The sequence below is a fragment of the Octodon degus genome, unplaced genomic scaffold (genome assembly GCF_000260255.1).
Source record: "Octodon degus isolate 3935 unplaced genomic scaffold, OctDeg1.0 scaffold00025, whole genome shotgun sequence".
Taxonomy (NCBI): Eukaryota; Metazoa; Chordata; class Mammalia; order Rodentia; family Octodontidae; genus Octodon; species Octodon degus.
The window spans coordinates 275,632-295,105 of NW_004524601.1; the positions used below are offsets into that span (position 1 = coordinate 275,632).

The 19,474-nt window shown below is 39.0% G+C and overlaps 1 protein-coding gene across 3 annotated transcripts in view; it reads left to right on the forward strand.

The window, feature by feature from the left end:
* Window positions 1-19,474, forward strand: part of Trak2 (trafficking kinesin protein 2) — a 59,528-nt gene that overhangs the window by 38,228 nt on the left and 1,826 nt on the right. For 2 of the 3 annotated variants that reach the window (XM_023712391.1, XM_004628597.2), the window contains exons 5-15: window positions 648-764; window positions 1,714-1,923; window positions 2,302-2,380; window positions 4,979-5,109; window positions 5,814-5,888; window positions 7,873-8,010; window positions 11,058-11,137; window positions 11,733-11,936; window positions 13,486-13,784; window positions 15,480-15,749; window positions 17,799-17,904. In XM_023712391.1, the coding sequence (XP_023568159.1) occupies window positions 648-764; window positions 1,714-1,923; window positions 2,302-2,380; window positions 4,979-5,109; window positions 5,814-5,888; window positions 7,873-8,010; window positions 11,058-11,137; window positions 11,733-11,936; window positions 13,486-13,784; window positions 15,480-15,749; window positions 17,799-17,904 (1,709 nt within the window). The remainder of the gene's footprint in view (window positions 1-647; window positions 765-1,713; window positions 1,924-2,301; window positions 2,381-4,978; window positions 5,110-5,813; window positions 5,889-7,872; window positions 8,011-11,057; window positions 11,138-11,732; window positions 11,937-13,485; window positions 13,785-15,479; window positions 15,750-17,798; window positions 17,905-19,474) is intronic. The other variant, XM_023712392.1, reaches the window with a different exon arrangement.

A 19,474-nucleotide genomic window follows, 5' to 3' on the forward strand; every position in this document is an offset into this window, starting at 1 on the left:
TATAATATAATATAATATAATACAGTATAATATAATCAAGACAATCTCAACCAGGTGTGGCTATAATCCTACCACTTGGGAGACTAAGGCAAAAGGATTGTGAGTTGGAGACCAACCTGTGCTACAAAGTGAGCTCAAGGCCAGCCTGAACTACATAACAAGACCCTGTCTCAAAAAGACAAAACAAAACAAAACAAAAAATGTCACTTGATGTCAAGAAAGATTCCTTCCTCCATTTATAACCACAGTATCATCCATTTGGCTAGCGCAATCTTTGTGCTTTCTAGGACATTACTTTTTTTTTTTAACATTTTATTTATTTTTATTTATTTATTTATTTATTTGTATTTAGGACAAGGTATACAGGGTCTCACTGCATAGATCAGGCTCATAGTGATCATCCTGTCTACAGCCTCCCAAGTGCTGGGATTACAAGTATGTACCACCATGCCCAGTCTCAGTTGCGTCTCAGCCTGCCCCAGGAGCAGGGCTGGCACAGCAGGCCAGGGGATCGAACTCCCAGCCCCTGTGTCTGCCTAAGTAGGACATTACTTTTGAAAAAAAGTATCGAAATTGACTACAACATTTCTGAATTGCATCTAATTTTGTGAGTACTCAAAGAAAAGGTGTATTTGGTATCTTAACAGAGGGATCGTGACCTGGAGTTAGCTGCTCGAATTGGACAAGCTCTCTTAAAGCGGAATCATGTCTTATCTGAGCAGAATGAAGCCCTGGAGGAGCAGTTGGGGCAGGCCTTTGATCAAGTAAGCCTTGGATGTGGTATTTGCACCATGAGATGCTTCGGTCTCATGCAGTGGAAAAATGTATTTTCTATATAAGCATCTCTGAAATGATGACTTATTTGTTGAATTGTTAGCAGACATTGAGCTAAACTGTAGATAGAGAGTGAAATGCTCTTATGCAGAAGAACACATAGGTGACCGCCTCACTTAGTTCAAAGCCTTTGGGTATCATGGTGCCTGTGGTACTACTCGGGTTGGTTAGGTTTCTGGACTGTTTCCATCCCTTTGTATGTACACTTTGTGATCTCATTTTAAATTTTTGAAAAAAGTAAGTACCTACAAAAATAGAGAAAAAAAAACTAAAAAGGAAAAATAATACTCAAATGTAGGTATCTTTACTCTGAAACAGAAATAAAAGGTAGAAAAGAAAAAGTCATCTTTGAAAATCTTTTATTCCATATCATTAACTGTGCATACTAAAGTTAATTTATTATCAACTTGAATGGTAACATATATTTCAAGCTTTCTGACTTTTTTTTAATCTGGCTCCAATTATGTTTTGTAAATACATTATGGATGATAGACCTTTATATTGAAAATATCTGTTCCCTTGGTTTAAAAGCAGTACACCTAAGAAGATGTGCACAGTTATATACAATTTATAGATGTAAGCTGTGAGAATGAGAATTTGAAGTAGGTCTATTCTGATACTTTGAAAGTTTTCCAGTTTTGTTTTGTTTTCAGTTGTGATTGTATCCTTATTATCTTCAATACAAATTTCTTCCTATATTCCTATTTATTATATAGTACAGATTCTATAGGAAAAGTTGTCTAGTCATTCAGGTCTAGCAGCTGATTTTGTGATTTTTTTTCATGATGAAAAATTGCTGTTTTGTAAATTACAAGCTATATTATATGTAATTAATGTACAACAAAGAAAATATTTTAATCAGTCATTTCTTATGTGCAGGTTAATCAGCTGCAGCATGAGCTGTCCAAGAAAGATGAGTTACTTCGCATCGTCTCCATTGCTTCTGAAGAGAGTGAGACTGATTCCAGCTGTTCCACACCTCTTCGGTTCAATGAATCCTTTAGTTTATCTCAGGGTTTATTGCAGTTGGATATGCTTAAAGAAAAGCTCAAGGAACTGGAAGAAGAAAATATGGCCCTTCGGTCTAAAGTACATTCAATTCTACTCTCATTTTCCTTATAAAGGCTGTAGGCCTCAGGTCGGGGTAGTGTTGAGATTTCTTTACTTTAGAACTACAAAACTGCTCCAGAGGGTATCGATGTGAAATTTGATCACATTCCAGTTAGGTGGTGACAGATAAGGAACTTTGTATCTTCCACTGTTACATAGAATAGAGCAAGGGAGATGCCTGCCACATCCATTTCCATGCCTTTATTTTGTGATAGATAAAGCTTGAGAAATGGCTCGAGTCTGTTTTTTTTTTTTTTTAATAAATGATAAACTAATCTTCAAATGTCAAAGTTTTTATAGTTTTTACTGTAAAAGCGTTAGAAGATATTGTCACATACTGACTTCTTTTTCTTGAAGGCTTGTCATATCAAAACAGAAACTTTTACATATGAAGAGAAGGAACAGCAGCTTGTCAATGACTGTGTTAAAGAACTCCGTAAGTAGGAACACACTTTTGTAGCCTTTGGATGACTCTAGAAATTAAATCAGTGGTTACAATAGAAGCATCTCATTATGCAATTTAAAATGGTTAATCTTTTTCTGGTTTGTTTTGCTGTAACAAGTACTGGAGGTTTCTTCTTGGGTGACTTACAAAGAGAGTTACTTGGCTTAGCATTCTGGGGGCTGAAGGGTTCCCATGACATGCACCTGTCTGAGCACAGGCCCCTGGCTGGATTGTAGCCTGGTGGAGAAACAGAAGGGGGCACACACAGGAGCCAGGCATGTGGAGGGGGCCGGTTTTGCATCGTACACCTGCTCTCAGGAGGAATGACACATTTAGAGAGGCCTGTATTCAGGCCTTCCAGAGGCTGTGCACATGACCCAGGGCCCTCCAGCTCTCCACACGGGGCTGCACTGTCTTCCTAAGGACTGTGAGGGACAACTGCATCCAAACACAGCAGATGCTGAACATCTCAGACTGTTACACAGAGCCCATACTCAATAAGATAACATATATATTTTTAAGAAATATAATTTGTATAGCCAAACCACCCCTGAGGGCATTCGGAGCAAAAAAAAAAAAAAAAGTAATTTGTAATTGTCATCATCATTACATAAAGACCTATATTTCCATAAATAAGCTATAACATGTCAAAAAGGAAGCAAAGCTCACATTTGGTTGCTGAGGTTGTTTCCATTGAAGATAGGACTTGCCAAAGTCAGAAACTGACCAGTGGCAGAGCCAGGTTTAAAAGGTTGCATAAAACCTAACATTCAATGACTGTTTACCAAGGGCCAACATAGTACATAAAGGATTCTAATTTGAGGCAATGTTAAGTAATTTGGGGAAAAGGATACTGGGGTTCAAACTCAGGACCTTGCACTTGCCAGGCAGATGCTTGCACCACTGAGCTATATCCCCAGCCCTAAAGTAATTTTTCATTGGGTATGGTGGCACATACCTGTAATTTCAGCACTCAGAAGGCTAAGACAGGAGAATTGCCATGAGTTCAAGGCCAGCCTGGGCTACATAGTCAGCTCTGTCTCAAAACAAAAAACAGCTACGAATATTTTAAAAATCATGAAAAACCATTGGCTTTAGTTTCCGTCTTCACAGTGTTTTTGTTTTGTGTTTTGAGACAGTGTCTCTCTATGTAGCTCAGGCTGGCTTCACACTCTTGGCAATCCTCCTGCTTCAGCTTCGTGAGTGCTAAAATTACAAGGATGCCCCACCACACCTGGCTACAAATATAGTCTTTTTGTTAAAAGAGATAATATGATCATGTCAGTCCAGTTTAGTTGTGGGCCTCAAGATGAGATACCTTAAAGTAAAACTGTTAGAACACTAGGAGTATAATTGAATCTTTACCTTTCCGAAAAAATAAAATCCCAAACGCCTGCCTCCTTATTGCCATCCTTTGAAATCAGGAAGCTTTACGTCAATTAAAATGTGATTTTATGTAACAGTGGAGAAAATTTTTCTGTTTGTGTTTAGGTATCAGACTTCCTATATACAGTCAAATTTGTTAGTTCTACACTGGGATTCTGTGGGTCCTATTTCATTGCATACAAAAAGCCAAAGCCATAAGAGTTACTGTTGAGGCCTGCTCAGTTCTCTGAGTACCCCCAGAGTCTCTGCTGTAGATGGAGCGCAGTAGCTTCATCTCTCAGTAGCTGTCATCAGTTGTAACCAGTGCATTCTGGAAATGTCCCTTTGTTAGATTCATTATGATTAATTTTCACTGTTCAAGATTTTATGTCCTGGAGAATTCTTTAAGACATAAGTAAAATTAACTCTTTTGTACTTACAAAATATTTAGTTCAGGCCTAGGGAGATAGCTCTGTGGCGTAAGCGCCAGCCTGGCAAGTGCAAAGTCCCAAGTTTGACCCCCTGGCGCCTCAATCATGCCAGCCCTGAAGCTGAGCATGGTGGTGCACACCTGTAACCCCAGAGCTGGGGAAGCTGAGACAGGAGGTTCACTATGAGTCTGAATTATGTAGTGAGACCATGAATTAAAAAAAAAAAAAAAGTACTTCACTTTGCTGTCCTTTCAGCCTTCTTATTCTCCATAATGAGAAAGATCGTAACAAATATCTTTTTCATAAAGAACAAAATCAACCAGAGGGGCCTGGGAGATGGCTCAGTATAATAAGCGCTTGCCTGGCAAGCACAAGAGCCTGAGTTCAATCCCTGGTTCCACCAAAAAAAAAAAAAAAAAAATCACCCAGAACCTTTAACCTTGTTGTTACATGTCATCTTTCCTACTCAATTCCCAGAATTAGTGTATCTCAGAAAAATCTTTATTTTTCTAATTTATTAGGATTTTTTTTTTTGTTGTTGTTGTTGTTGTTGCTTGAATGCCTTCAGGGCACTTTTGGCCAGCGGGAGAGGTGTGAGGTTTGAACTCCGGCAACCTGAGGCTGACAGCTTTGTAGAAGCAGCCACTTAAAGGCCTGAGCTAGGGCCAGGCCCCCTTTCTAATTTATTTTGAAGAAAAATAATGCTTGTTATAAATAAGAATTTGGTCTATAGGCAGTCATTTGCCAATATCTGACCTACATTTATCTTAATTTAAAAAAAATTTTTTCCAAGGTGAAACAAATGCTCAAATGTCCAGAATGACTGAAGAATTGTCAGGGAAGAGTGATGAACTGATTCGATACCAAGAAGAGATCTCCTCTCTCTTATCTCAGATCGTAGATCTTCAGCACAAACTGAAAGAAGTAAGATTTTTCATTTGTTCAACTGACATTTGTTAAGCACTAACCTACTATTATGTACTATGCTTAGTGCTGGGTACCTTGGATAAAATAAACAGGGCCCCTGCCCTTTTAAAATGCCTTAGTCTGGGGCTGGTGAGATGGCTCAGTGGTCTAAAGCACCTACTTAGAACAAGCTAAGCAAAGCACAGGGACCGCGGTTCAATCCCCCAGCACCACATGCCAGCCAGCCCCGCCCCCTGGTGGGCTGAGCTGGCCACACACACACACACACACACACACACACACACACATAAATTTTTTTAAAAAATGCCTTAGTCTGACTGCTGTATTAGTCTTATTTGCTAAAGTGTGGTGAATAACTACTTTCAAGCCACTGTTTCTATGAATGGAGTTAAATTTTCCTTGGAAAGTTGTATATTACTAACTCATGTTCACTGTCTTTTGAACACTTTTTGTATTTTGTGGTCTGCTCATTTTGTTGTCCTTAATTGGCTTTTGAAAGATAAGGACTTAAAACTGTACCCAAGAAAGAAACTCATAAGATAGCTTTAAAAGGGAGAGTAGAGAGCTGGAGATATAGCTCAGGGACAGAGCCTGCCTGGCAAGCGCCGTGTCCTAAGTTCCATTCCCAGTACCTAAAAAAGGGGAGTAGCTACATTTTATATGGGAAAGAAGGCCTCACATGTCTCCTTTCATGTTGTTAGCATGTAATTGAGAAGGAGGAGCTAAGACTTCACCTGCAAGCTTCTAAAGATGCCCAGAGACAGCTGACAATGGAGGTAAAAACTGTTCATTTTGTGTGATTCAGGCATGTAGGAATAAGGAGCTTCCTTTTTCTTTGTGAATAAAAATTATTAAAGGGGAATTACTAGATATAAAAGCAGCAACAAGGGCTGGCCAGAGAGCTCAGTGGACTAAAGCACCTGCTTAGGCAGGTGCAGGGACCACCCCTGCGTGCTGTGCCAGCCCTGCCTCCGGGCTCACTGAGACCAGTGATTGAGACTGGGCATGGTAGCACATGCCTATAATCCCAGTGCTTGGGAGGCTGAAAACAGGAAGATCACTACGAGGCCAATCTGTGTAGTGAGACCCTGTAGACCCTGTACTAAATACATTTTTAAAAAAGAAAAAAAAGCAACAAGAGATTAAAGTGAAATTATAAGATCTAAGAAGGAAATCCTTTTTAAAGTCCTATTTTTAAAACTAATATCAACCTAATTGATTAATTGGGCGAAACTGATTTTTGTAAGATTCTTCAGGAGTATAGAATGCTTTTTTGTCAGCCCACTTTAACTAGCCTGATCATTAAAATAGGGCGATTTCTAATGGGTTTTGTAGAAAAATAACAAAAATCTCTTAGCCTCTATGTACCTATGTTTATATTTGATATAATTTCATAGCAGTGTAGCATTGCAGTCACCGGCGAGAGCAAGTGTCTTTTTTTGTTTGTTTGTTTTTATGAGCAGAATATATTTACTGGGAGAAAGAAAGCTCCTGTCCTACAGAGGGATAGGAGGGGGGCCCAAATGGGTAGTCCCTCAAGAGCAAGTTTTAAGTGGAAATTTCCAAGCACCCCCACCACTCCCACCACCAAGAACTTCTAATTTATTGCATCTAGAGTGAAAACTAAAATGTACTTGGGCATGGGGGTAATTGAGGCAGGGTCTCCCTCTGTAGTTCAGGCTGTCCTTGAACTTACTGTGCAATCCAAACTGGCCTCAAATTTGTGAAAATCCTCTGCCTCTGCCTCCTGAGTGCTGGGATTATGGGTACGTGCTACCATGCCTGAATTAAAGTCTATATATTTTTACAAGCAGGCACAGGGGCTGGGGATTCAACCCCAGGCCTGTGGTGCTGGCCCCACCCCCGAGGCCCACTGAGACAGCGATTGAGACTGGGTATGGTGGCGCACACCTGTAATCTCAGCTTTTGGGAAGCTGTAAGCAGGAGAATCACTACACGTCCAATCTAGTAGTGAGACCCTGAACACCCTGTAGACCCTTCCCTAAAAATACAGGAAAAAAATAAAGTATATATTTTTAATAGCCAGATGTGGTGGTACATACCTATAATCCCATAACTCGGAAGGCTGAAGCAGGAGGATCACTGAGAGTTCAAGGCCAGCCTGGTGCCTGGACTACATAGTGAGTCCAGTTCACCATCCTGAACTTCATAGAAAATAAAACTCCATAACCCTGGTGATTCCAGTGAGCCTGTACCCATGTTATACTTGACATTTTTTTACTTAAAAATTATATACTCATTTATCAGGCTTGTGTACTGATCTGTGAAAGAAGGCTCTGAATCCCACGGTTCATGAATCTCAAAAGGAAGAAATCTCCTTCCTTAGGATGGTTCAGTACCCTGACATCAAATGAAGACTTGGCTGTGTCATTTATAGACTTCAGAGGATGTTAAGGAAAGATTAATACAATGCTAGAATCAACCTGACCATAGCTATAACAATACCTATATAAATTTTTAGGGTATGAAACATTAAATATTGAATTGACAGTTCTGGTTGTCTTGGCTGTGTTTCAGGTTTTGAGGAGTCCTGTTTTTGTGTGTTTATGGTCAAGCCACTGCTAGACTTGGCACTTTTAAATAATACATTCTTTTAGCATAGTTAGCTTCAGAGTCTTCCTATTTAAATGATATTCACAATGTCCACCAGCCCCTCGATGAGCTAATAATTATTCCCAGAGAAGTGTGTTTCTCTTGTTCTTTGAGAGTGATAAAGTATACCACCATCCTTTCTTTCAGCTGCATGAGTTACAAGACAGGAACATGGAATGTCTGGGGATGTTGCACGAATCCCAAGAAGAAATAAAAGAGCTTCGTAGTAGATCTGGCCCTGCTGCTCCTCTGTACTTCTCGCAGTCCTATGGGCTTTTTACTGGGGTGAGGAACTGGGGAAGATACCGTGTGTTTATAGAAGATTGTTATTTATTTATTTATTTTTGTGGAACTGGGGATTGAACTCAGGTCCTTGCACTTGCCAGGCAAGTGCTTATTCTACTGAGCTATCTCCCCAGTCCCCTGAAGCTTGTTAAAATAAGATTGCCCTGAGAGTGATATGGTCTATCATGCCATAAAGTGCCTCAAGAAGACAGAACATTTGTCTTTCATTTATGTGTGCATCTTCCTTGTGTTCTTATTATTCTAACAGATTACCTTCTAAATGTGTTGTAACGAGAGGTACCATCAGGAAGTTAGATCTAAATCTGTAACGTAGAGCTCCTTAACCCTAAGAGAGTTCAACACTTATGGCTCCCATCTGCCATTTGTTTAAACATTACTCCAATGCATGTAGCCTGTTTTAATAAATCATGAGTTTTGTGATATGTTGAACTCCAGTTAGAGTATAAGCCCTCTGAGAATAGGAATTATGTTCAATTTCATTAAGGATGGTATTTTTTTGAGTGATAAAAGACTTCTGTGTTTATGCTAGAAATTGTAATGTTGGCTCAAAGAGTTATTTTTTACAACCTATTTCTTAAACATTTATATACAATCTTGTGAAATATTTTAGAAGTCCAGAAGTATGAATTTTATAATTATTTATTTAGTTATTTTGGTACCAAGAATCAAACTCAAGACCTTGGGCTTGCCAGGTAGGTGCTTATGCTGCTGAGCTATATTTTCTTAAGAATAGGGAGACAGCAGTTTTGTTTTCTAGTTTTTTATTTTTAAATAATTTTAAACTTAGACTAATTTTTACAGTAATACAAAGAACTCTCATATATCATTCATCTAGGTATCTAAGTTTAATGTGTTTACTAAAAACAAGCGCAATCTGGTGAATACTCCTGCATGATCACAGTACAGCTATCACCATTAGAAAGTGGACTCAGTAAATACTTTCATCTAATCCTCACACTTACGGGGGGCTGATCTGGCCCCAAATCATCTAGGGAGGATACAATGAAGGATAAAAGAGACAGAAATGATGATTGAGAATGCTAGAGGGTCCAGAGGGTCAGAGCTCTTTTGAGGCTAAGACCAAGACTCTGAACTTGCCATTTTTATTGACCATACAGCTTCCCAGAGGGCATGTAGGGAGATCCAGGGAACAGCAAAATGAAGAGCTCTGATGTGAGCAAGGTCTAGTAAGAAACAAAATGGTCTCATATGAATCTGTCATTGATTAATGGGAACTGTGTTTCCCTTGGGTTCGTGTTTCTGTAGAATTTTATGTGGTAGTCAGAGCCACCTCAACTGAAACGTTATGTTGCTTTCTAAGACATCACAGCATCATGGGGCATTGAGAGCTCTGCTGCAGCCAGTGGCATGGGGAGTTCTGTTTCCCGGTGCTAACTGCTGGCTCGCCAAGCGAGGCACGTAGGCCTAGAACTGACTCTGGGTTTGCACATCACTCAGGTTGCACATAAACATCCCATTCAGCTTTTCCTAGTAGTATCCCTTAAAGAATACATTTCATTTAGTTGTTTTCAACCCTGAGGCATTTCTTTTATCTATTTTTCAATGACCTTTATAGAATTCCTCCATTTAGACTTGTCTGATTAAGTTTAAATATTGTACTCCTGGCAGAAATTACACCATATTATATTCAATGCCTCTTATCAGTAAGCATATAATGTCAGTTTATCTCATCACTAGTGATGTTAAGTAACTTTTATCTTCTGGTTAAGGTAGTTACCTGCTGATTTTCTTCTCTGTAAAGTTAATAATAAATAATTGTTAACCAAATTACTAATTCAGTGAACAGTGATAAAAATGTGTAGCTGCTGCTTAACCAAATGGTCAAAGTTAAATGTTTCATAGAGAGATAGTTTGAAACTAAATATTCTGTTCCCCATCAAATTTTTGTCCATTAAGTTTAGCTGCCATTGATGGTTCTAACCTGTTATTACTGTGACCATTGCCAAATGGCAATTTTATGATTCCATGATTTTCCAGCATTTATTAATGGCATTCTTTCATAATATCTCTTCTGTCATTTATTCATTGTTCATTGATTTATACCAGTGTGACTCATGGGTTTCTATATCATCAGTGGATTTTCAGCCATTATTATTACTTGGTACTCAGATTGTCCCAGATGTAGCCAGTGGAATATCTTCTAAGCTCATCTGTACTGTTTGTTCCAGCTCTGGAATTAGCCATTTATATCCTAGGAGCTCTAGTATTCCTTTTTGAGGAACAGTGTGTGTTCTGAATCCAAGACCTGGTGGTAGACGTGGGTACATATTGCTACTAGAGTACTATGTCTTCCCTCTTAGGGGACAGAGCTAGGAAATGCATATGTGTATTTCATATATGCAGCCACACAGTGCACATGTCTGTCTTCCCACCCATGTCTTAAAAGTCATGAGCTGATACCTGTGTGTCAAACCCAGTCATCCTCAGTTCAAACCCACTGTGCATTTCACACACCCGCTGAGTCCTTATCTTTGACTAGAAGTGCAAACTTGTATGTTTTTAATCTGATTTTTTAATGTCATAAAAACTATGCATGTTTACTAGAGATAAGTTAGAAATTGCAGAAAAACAAGAAATTGTTGTCCCGAATCACAATTAGCACTCAGTTTATGACCTTCCTGACTTTTTGTACATCTGTACATAAGGTATTTTTTATTTATCCTTGGTTTCTCCATTACATTCTTTTAACAATATTTCCTAAAGGCCAGGGAGATAGCTCAGGGGCACAGTGCCTGCCTGGAAAGGGCAAGGTCCTGAGTTCAATAGTTGCCGCTAAAAAAAAAAAAAAATCATGAAAAAATAGTTGATTCTTGCTTAAAAGTTCATTTCCACAGTGTCTCTTTTTTTTCTTCCCTGAATTTTAGCTGATTACTCTGTGTGTGTGTGTGTGTGTGTGTGTGTGTGTGTGTGTGTGTTATAACATCGAAAAGAAAGGCTTGTAGAGATTCTTATTTAATCAATTTAAGAGCAATAATCACTTTAGGAATCTGAAACTTTCTTCTTAGGAATCTTTGGCAGCTGAGATTGAGGGAACAATGCGTAAAAAGTTGATTTTGGATGAGGAATCATCTCTTTTTAAACAAAAGTAAGTATAAGTCACATAGTTGTTGTCACTGGATGAAAACTAAAAAGAAGCCACAGGCCTGAAGATACATGTAGCTCAGTGGTAAAGCACTTTCTTTGACTGTTCAAGGCCCAAGGTTGAACCTGTAAAAGCCACAGTCCAAGAAAAATTCAGTAGTCAGTTTGCTTGCCATTCAGTTTTTCCTTCACACTGTCCTCACAACAGAGTTGTCTTATTCTGAAGTTTATTTTTTCTTTTTCTTTTTCTTTTTTTTATTTTTGTATTTTAGGGAAGGGTCCACAGAGTGTTCAGGGTCTCACTACTAGATCAGACTCTTAGTGATCCACCTGTTTACAGCCTCCCAAGAGCTGGGATTACAGGTGTGCGCCACCATACCCAGTCTCAGTTGCCATCTCAGCATGCCCTGGGGACAGGGCTGGAATGGCAGGCTCAGAGATTGAACCCCTGGCCCCTGAGCCTGCTTGCAGGCGCTTTAATCCGCTGAGCTATGTGGCCAGCCCCTGAAGTTTATTTTCTACAGAACTGCGTACACATGACTCTTCTAATTACTCTGATGCTTACTAGTGATAGTAATGGATGCTTCTTTTTTTGACAGAGCCCAACAGAAACGGGTGTTTGATACTGTCAAGGCTGCCAATGACACACGGGGCCGCTCTGTCCCACTTCCAGCTCTGCTACCTATCCCGGGGTCCAACCATTCGAGTGTCATCATGACAACCAAACTTTTTGAATCTGGTGTACCACAGACAGAGAACAGAACACTGCTGGGCCAGGGGAGTGACTTCAAGGACGTTCCAGAGTAAGAAACACATGACAGGGATTGTACATATCTTAGGGCCTTAGGATGTGAGGGTCACATGCTCAAATTCCAGCATTTCTCTACTGTCCATGAAGGTTCTAAAACTGTCAGTTTTCATTCCCTTTTAGTGCCCTGCATTACTACTTGTAGGATAGATCATTGATTTCATAAAATTTATTGGAATGGAAAGACTTATTAAGGTATTCAAAACAGAACTTACCTTTAATTTCAGAATTCTTTACTACTACAGTGTTTGTAAAATGGAAGTGTAAAGCTTCCTGTTCAATGTACAAATTGTTTTAATTGATTGGATCTTTACCATAAATGCATTGTTGACATTTTTCCTAACCAATATTCATAATCTCCAACACTTTTCAGTGCTTTGGGGCACTGAGCTTTTTTGCCAAGTACAAAATTTCTCTTAAGTTGTTACTTGTTTACATTTAGACTTTTTCCTTTTCATTCATTCAGTTCATTAAATAGAAGTTAATGGAATTATTTCATTCCGTAAAATAGAAGTTATTCTGCCTTACGAGAAAGTCAAAAGCTTTCGAAAGATAGATGTATGCATCTTGGGGAAGTCTTCCTCATGCAGAAACCCATCTGTGAGATCTGACGTATGACCTGGTCTGTCCCATGTGGTGTTCTGAACCCCAGGAGCTTTTGTGTCAGACAGTCCCCTCTGTTTCACAGCTTCATTGAGAGAGGCCCTGAAACAGATATAAGGGAAACACTACCCAGGAGCAGCTACAGTGCTTCCTCCAATGTCAGGTGTAAGACACTCTCCCAATTTTAAAATGTTGAAATGTAAAAATATGTGCACCAGAGAACTATGAGACCGCAGTATTATACAAATATTGTTTTCTTTTAAACTTTCTGCAATGTTTGTAGGGAATTCAGTGACCCAAAGTAATTGTTTTTCAAATTTTAATATTTATAAATGTTTTGCAAAAATAAATAAATAAATTGTTTTGCAATGGATGGCATCCAATAGTTTATTGAGAAGCATTTTCTCTTTTCTCCATGGTGCATAAAATAATGGTACCTTTTTCAGTCAATAATAGATTCAGTGAAATATGAGAATATTTACTTTTATAATCACCTAATCTAAATATATTGATGAGCAGATATGTAGTTTCATAAATTAAATAGAAAAATATTGTTTGTCTGTCTAAATCCGTTTGAAATGATCTTTAAAAATGATTATGGCTATACTCTCAGTACCTGGAAGGAAGTCTAAGGCAGAAGAACATTATGGGCAACATAGTAATTTAGCAAGAACCCATCTCAGAAAAGAAAAAAAAGAAAGAAAGAAATGCAAAGGGATGTAGCTCAGTACAGTGGCCCTGAGTTCAGCCACCAATACTGGAAACAAATAAAAAAAATATAGTATATTGGTGATTGGGTTTGTGGTTTTTCTGTATTCTGGATAGCTAAGAAAATACTTCATTTTTAAGACTGGACATTTGAATGCTCCCCGTGTGGCAGGGAGGGTCTGGAGTGTACTCCTGAGCCTTGGGTCTCATCAGTGCATGTGATTCTCCCGCAGCAGTTGTCAGCCCTCAAGCCAGCCAGGGCCCTCTGCAGATAGTGACTTGGCAGTGGCCCTGCATCGTCTCAGCCTGCGTCGGCAGAACTACTTCAGTGAGAAGCAGTTCTTTGCTGAAGAATGGGAGCGGAAGATCCAAGTTCTGGCTGACCAGAAAGGAGGTGCTAGTGGTTGCAACAGCCCCCCAGAGAGCCTGGACACCCTGTCCACTGACCAGTCGGAGAGCACAGAGCTTGGCAGTGCCAGTTGCCTTCGAGGGTTTATGCCAGAAAAGTTACAAATCGTCAAGCCCCTTGAAGGTAATAAGTCATTAAGGACCCTTCCCAAGCCATGCAGCTTACTGGACTTTCCCCAAAATTGAGATTCATATTGTGAATCTACCTATAGGGGAATCTGTCTGTAGATCCCTTGTTATCCTTACGTCTCCGTGTTTGGGTGGCCTTGGCTTGGAAACTTTATGAATGAAGAGTCAGCGTTCTCTTAAGTCCTTAGCCACCACCAGTTCTTTGACATTTCTAACATAAATGTGAGAAGGGAAGAGGAGTCTTTCCTGTCCTTTGCTAAGGAATATCATTGATAATACTTTCCATGGTAAGATAAGTGGAACATGATAAATAAGAATGATGTAATTTCATATTCACCTTCCTTTTTTAAAAAAGGAACTCTTAACCTGGCGTTTGCTCACTTTCCTCATCACTAAAATATAGTATCTGACACCTACAATTTAAGGGAGGAGGTTTGTTTTAGTTTGGTTTTAGAAGTCGTGGCCCTTGCATGGCTGGTCAGCTCCAAGGCAGGAAGGGGATGAGGGAAAGGTCTAAAGGAGGAAAGCTGCTCAAGTCGTGCCTCCCAGGAAACAGAAAGAAGACAGGAGCCAGGGAAGGAGCTGCACCCGTCTGGGTCACACCCCTAACAACACTCAGCTGCTTCGTTCATGAGTGGGCAAATGCAGTGAGCAGTAGTATAGTGCCCACCACGGCCAAGCTACCTTCCAAAAGCTGCACATCTGACCACATGAAGATTTGGGGGAATATTCTGGATCTAAACTGCAGTACTCAAGACATATAACTGACATAGAGAGATGTCTGCCTGTATTTTTCTTTTTTCAGTTCAGTTTCTGTTCTAAGGATAGAACTTGAAATTGCCATACATTTCTTTGTTTTATAGGAAAGTGACACTCTTTAAGTCTTCCTCTTGACATTGTCATAAACCAGTTCTGCATTAAACAAAATTTTGAGTAGGTGACCTAGAAGGACCTCACAATTTTTAGGATAAAGTGACCAAGATGACATAATTCATTGTTCTGTCTGAAACAAATGCTCATTCCCCAAGTCCGTCAGACTGAAACCAAGAAATGTGTCCTCACTATCATCTCTATTTCCTGTTTTCCCTGGAAGCCCAGAGGAATAAGAATGTTGGCCAGGGTGGGGACCTACACGGACACACTACTGAAAATCCAAATTATCTTCCAACTTAGGACCCTGGCTTTTGACTTCCAAGTTAATAAGCCTGTTTCCAGGCAAGGCAAATACTGATTTTTATCACCTGGGAAAACATCCCCCCCTCTGAGGTACACACTGTCACGGTCTCAGCATCCTGTTTCTAGGAAGAGTGTCGTCTTGGTTGTTTCACCCCTTTCTTAGATGCCCTTTTTAAAATTACTTTTCAGGGGGGCCGGGGAGATGGCTCAGTAGAATAAGTGCTTCCCTGGCAAGCGTAAGGGCCTGAGTTCAATCCCTGCTTCTGCAAAAAATAAATAAATAAATAAATAAATAAATGAAATTACTTTTCAGGCTAGGATATGGCTCAGTGGCATAACACCTGCCTGGCAAGCACGAGGTCCTGACTTTGATCTCTGGGACTAAAACAAAAAGTTACTTTTGGAAGAGAAAAATTATTCTTATCTTGATCTTACCAGTTTTCCACAGAAAACTTTCAATGTGCAAATCATAACAAAATACCTCTTTTTATTTCCCTTTGGTTTCCATATTCAGGATCACAAACTCTGTACCACTGGCAGCAGCTTGCTCAACCAAATTTGGGGACCATTCTTGACACACGACCGGGTGTCATTACTAAAGGCTTTACCCAGTTGCCCAAGGATACTGCCATGTATCACATCTCAGATTTAGAGGAGGATGAAGAGGAGGGGATCACTTTTCAGGTTCAGCAGCCTCTTCAGGTGGAGCAGAAACCTGAGGTAGCCAAGCCAATAGCAGGGCACTTCCTGCCACCCATCAGTTCAGCAGATGGACCTGTTACAGGTGAGAAGGGGGTTTCGTCAAATATGGCTTGGAAACTAAAAGCACTTTGCAGATTCACTCAGATTCACTGTGATCAGCTGGCTACCTGTGCTCTAACCTCACTGGAGTGTACTCAGTATTGGATATGTTATTACTATTATTATTGTGCTACAGTTTATCATTTTTGTAATATTAATATTTATTGTTATAGTAATGAGTATCTACAGAATTTTTGACAACCCTAATTCTTTCCACTTCATCTTAGCTAGCCTGCATAAGAGATTTGGCAGAGAGAGATCAGTTTAGTCAGTGGTTCACAAACCTTTTGATCTCAGAATCTTTTTATAATAATCTTTGAGAATTCCAGAGGGCTTATCATTGTAGGTTTTATCTATTGATATGTACTGCACTAGAAATCAAAACTAAGGAATTAGATATTAATGTATTTTAAAATAAATATTTTAATAAACAATAGATAAAATTATGTCATTAAGTGCTATACAAACACAATGTTTTAGGAAAGTAGCTACATTTTTTAGATAGTGAAGAATAGCTTTATTTTATGAGTTTGCAAACCTCCAACTCCAGCTTAGTAGATGATAGCTAGATTGTTCGGTTCTCATTATCAGTCACATCAGTCATTAAGTGTATCGCAATGTTACGATATTTTGGCTGAGCAATGTAGAGAAATTCAGCCTCATACAACATAGCTGGAAGAGAGTCTTTCCAAGTATTTATGGGTATTTGATTTTAGGACACCAAACCTTGCTAAATGGTAATTTCTTAAATATTTGTAGCAATGAAACAATTGAAACCCTGTTAGTGCATTTTCATACTTTGTTACATGAAAATGAGCCAGTATGCCCTTCACTTTGTATCTTTCACTCATGCCTGGTTTGGTAGTATACATTGGTCATTAAGAAAATACTGGTTCACTGAATTAGGCAGATCTTCCAAATGTTCGTGCATTTCATTATATATAATTTGCTAAAATCAAATTAATACCACCATGTATCTCAACATAAAAGTCTTAAGACTAGAAAGCTTTCAAATTCTCAATGATGGGTACAAGTTTTCCAGAACCCTAATTTTCACTTGAAAGCTCAAATTTTGTCACTGGCAAAAAAAGAAAAAGTCAGCTTTTTTTTTAAATAAAGAAACAGGCTCACTTCATTGTTTTTTTGGGTTTTGGGGGGTTTTTTTGTTTTTTTTTGGTGGGAGAACTGGGAACAAACAATCTCACACTTGCCTGGCAGGTGCTGTGCTACTGAGCTAACCCCCAGCCCCTCCTCATTCGTTTTTTAAGAAAACACCAAGTACCCTATTCTGAGTAACTTTTCTGTTGTTTTCTCAAGTTAAAAATGGAGTTCCACCCCGACAGAATTCCCACTTAGGTGCAAGTGTAGGTAATCGCTCTCTGTGCAGTGGGGATGCGCAATGCACACTTCCCTCTTGCTGCGTGGCATAGTGAGACAACTCACGCCCAAGAGTCATGGGCAACTTTTACTGCTTAATGAAGGACATTCCTAGGTAAATCTGGTGTTTTTGCACACCATAAGTATATGACTGACAAATTCAAGGTAATCTGGTTACATCCTTGATTTGTGGTAGAGAGCCAGCACTTTTACCTACTATTATTTTTGTAGACCATACTTGAAAGCCACAGCTGGGTATTTTAGATGACTACATCTGAATCGTTTTGTAGTTTTTACTGTGTTTTTTCAGAGTATGGTTTTCTCATATATAGTTGAATGCCTTTTATTTATAGTTTGAAATTAGGATTCAGCTACATACTGATCAGCTAATACTAGTGTAATCTATGTATATTTCATTTCCATACTTAAGGACTTTTACTACAAAGGCAGTTGATAAATACTGTTTTTTGTCTAGTTTTGGATTTTTTTGGTACTGGAAATTGTACCTACAACCTTGTGTCTACCAGGTAGACTCTTTGCCATTGAGCTGTATCTCCAGCCCAAATGCTGTGTTATTAATAAATAATGATGAGCTTTTTACATTATTAACCTAGTCTTTCAATTCTGTGTTCCACACCCTCAAAATCTATTTCAGTTGCAACCTCAAACCCAGGAAAGTGTCTGTCATGCACGAACTCAACATTCACCTTCACCACCTGTAGAATATTGCATCCCTCTGATATCACTCAGGTTACCCATAGGTAAGAAGGCCTAGGAAATCTGGGGCCTCGCATGAATTTCTTTTTAAAATTACCTTCTATTTCAGTATCCAAAGTTTTAATTAATGTTCTGTAATCATTTGTCTTTAGAGTATCACAGCATATTTTCTCACTCAATCAATATAACTCTTTGAAACAGGTAAGACACACTGAGTGTGTATTTTGTAAAATGAAGACGGAAGCATTAAAGTTGAAGTTACTTATCCAGGAACAGACAGCTAACTGATGTCGCAGCCCAGACTGGTCAGAGCTGGCCAGCCTGCAAGATTTGAGGGAAGTTTTTGTTTCTGATATGGTATGTAAGTTCAGGGGATTCCCAGACGATACAGGAGGACTCAGAACCCTGTGATACTTGTGGCTGCTCCTGTAATAAGGCAAGAGTTCAGGATGGAATTATCCAGAGAGGAAATGACACAGCAGTTTCTGGGGATCCTGCATGCAATTCATTACTTTCATGACACTGATGTGTGTACACATGGAATATTGCCAACCAGGGAAACTGACCCAATCATCAGTGTCCAGAGTTGTTAGAGATTGAGGCTTCAGCCACCAACACAACTGATAATCACCAAGATGAATTTTATAAAATTGGTTCTTGAAGGGTTTTGGGGTTTTTTGTTTTATTTTGTTTTTGTTTTTTTGGCGGAACCAGGGATTGAACTCAGACCCTTGCATTTGCCATGGAAGTGCTTATTCTGCTGAGCTATCTCCCCGGCCCCTTGAAGGGGTTTTAAGACAAGTTAATGCCCTTATATGCAGTATACAGTTGGGAATGGATGGGAAATTTCACAGTGAAGTAGGAAAAGGGAATTTAGACACTGGGCACACATATCAACTGTGCCAGATCAGAGGTTCTTACTTTAATTGCTTTAACCAAAGAGTAAAATTCACCTGAATGAATGTTGTTCTAGAAAGTTTATGTATTACTCTTAAACTTGTATTTTGTTCAGTCTTTAAACATTATGGCATGATATAATGGTATTCTGTATTGAAGTAGAAATTTATTAAATGCTGGTAAACTGGCTAAAGAAGTACCTATTCATTCCATTGCTATTCCCTTCAATACATGATTTCTTATTTCGTTTTTCTTTTTAATGTAGAATAAGAGTAATCTAAATTCTGTCTAAGCTTTTAGCTGATTTCCTGTCTAGCTTTTTAAGCTAATTTCCTAAAAGCACTGATCCAAGTTATGTTCCGTGCATATTAGCATTGTTTGGAACTAGCATTTCTTGAGAAGAATGGAAATTTAATAGACATTTATTGTTTCTCAGTGACATAGAACTTAAAAATTAAGAAATAAAATTCTTCTTAGCATTTTGGGTCTCACTGAGGATGTGTCTCAGTGGTAGAGTTCTTGCCTCCTATGCACAAAGCCTGGGTTCAATTCCCAGCACTACCCAAAACAACAGAAACCCAACAGCATTTTGGATCTCATTACAAAGGATTGTATTAAAAAAAAAAAAAAAAAAAAAAAAACAAACTCAAACCTTTTTCCACACTTTTTCTAGAAAGGACTGGGTAGAAAGCAAAAAAAAGATGTGAGATTTGGGGA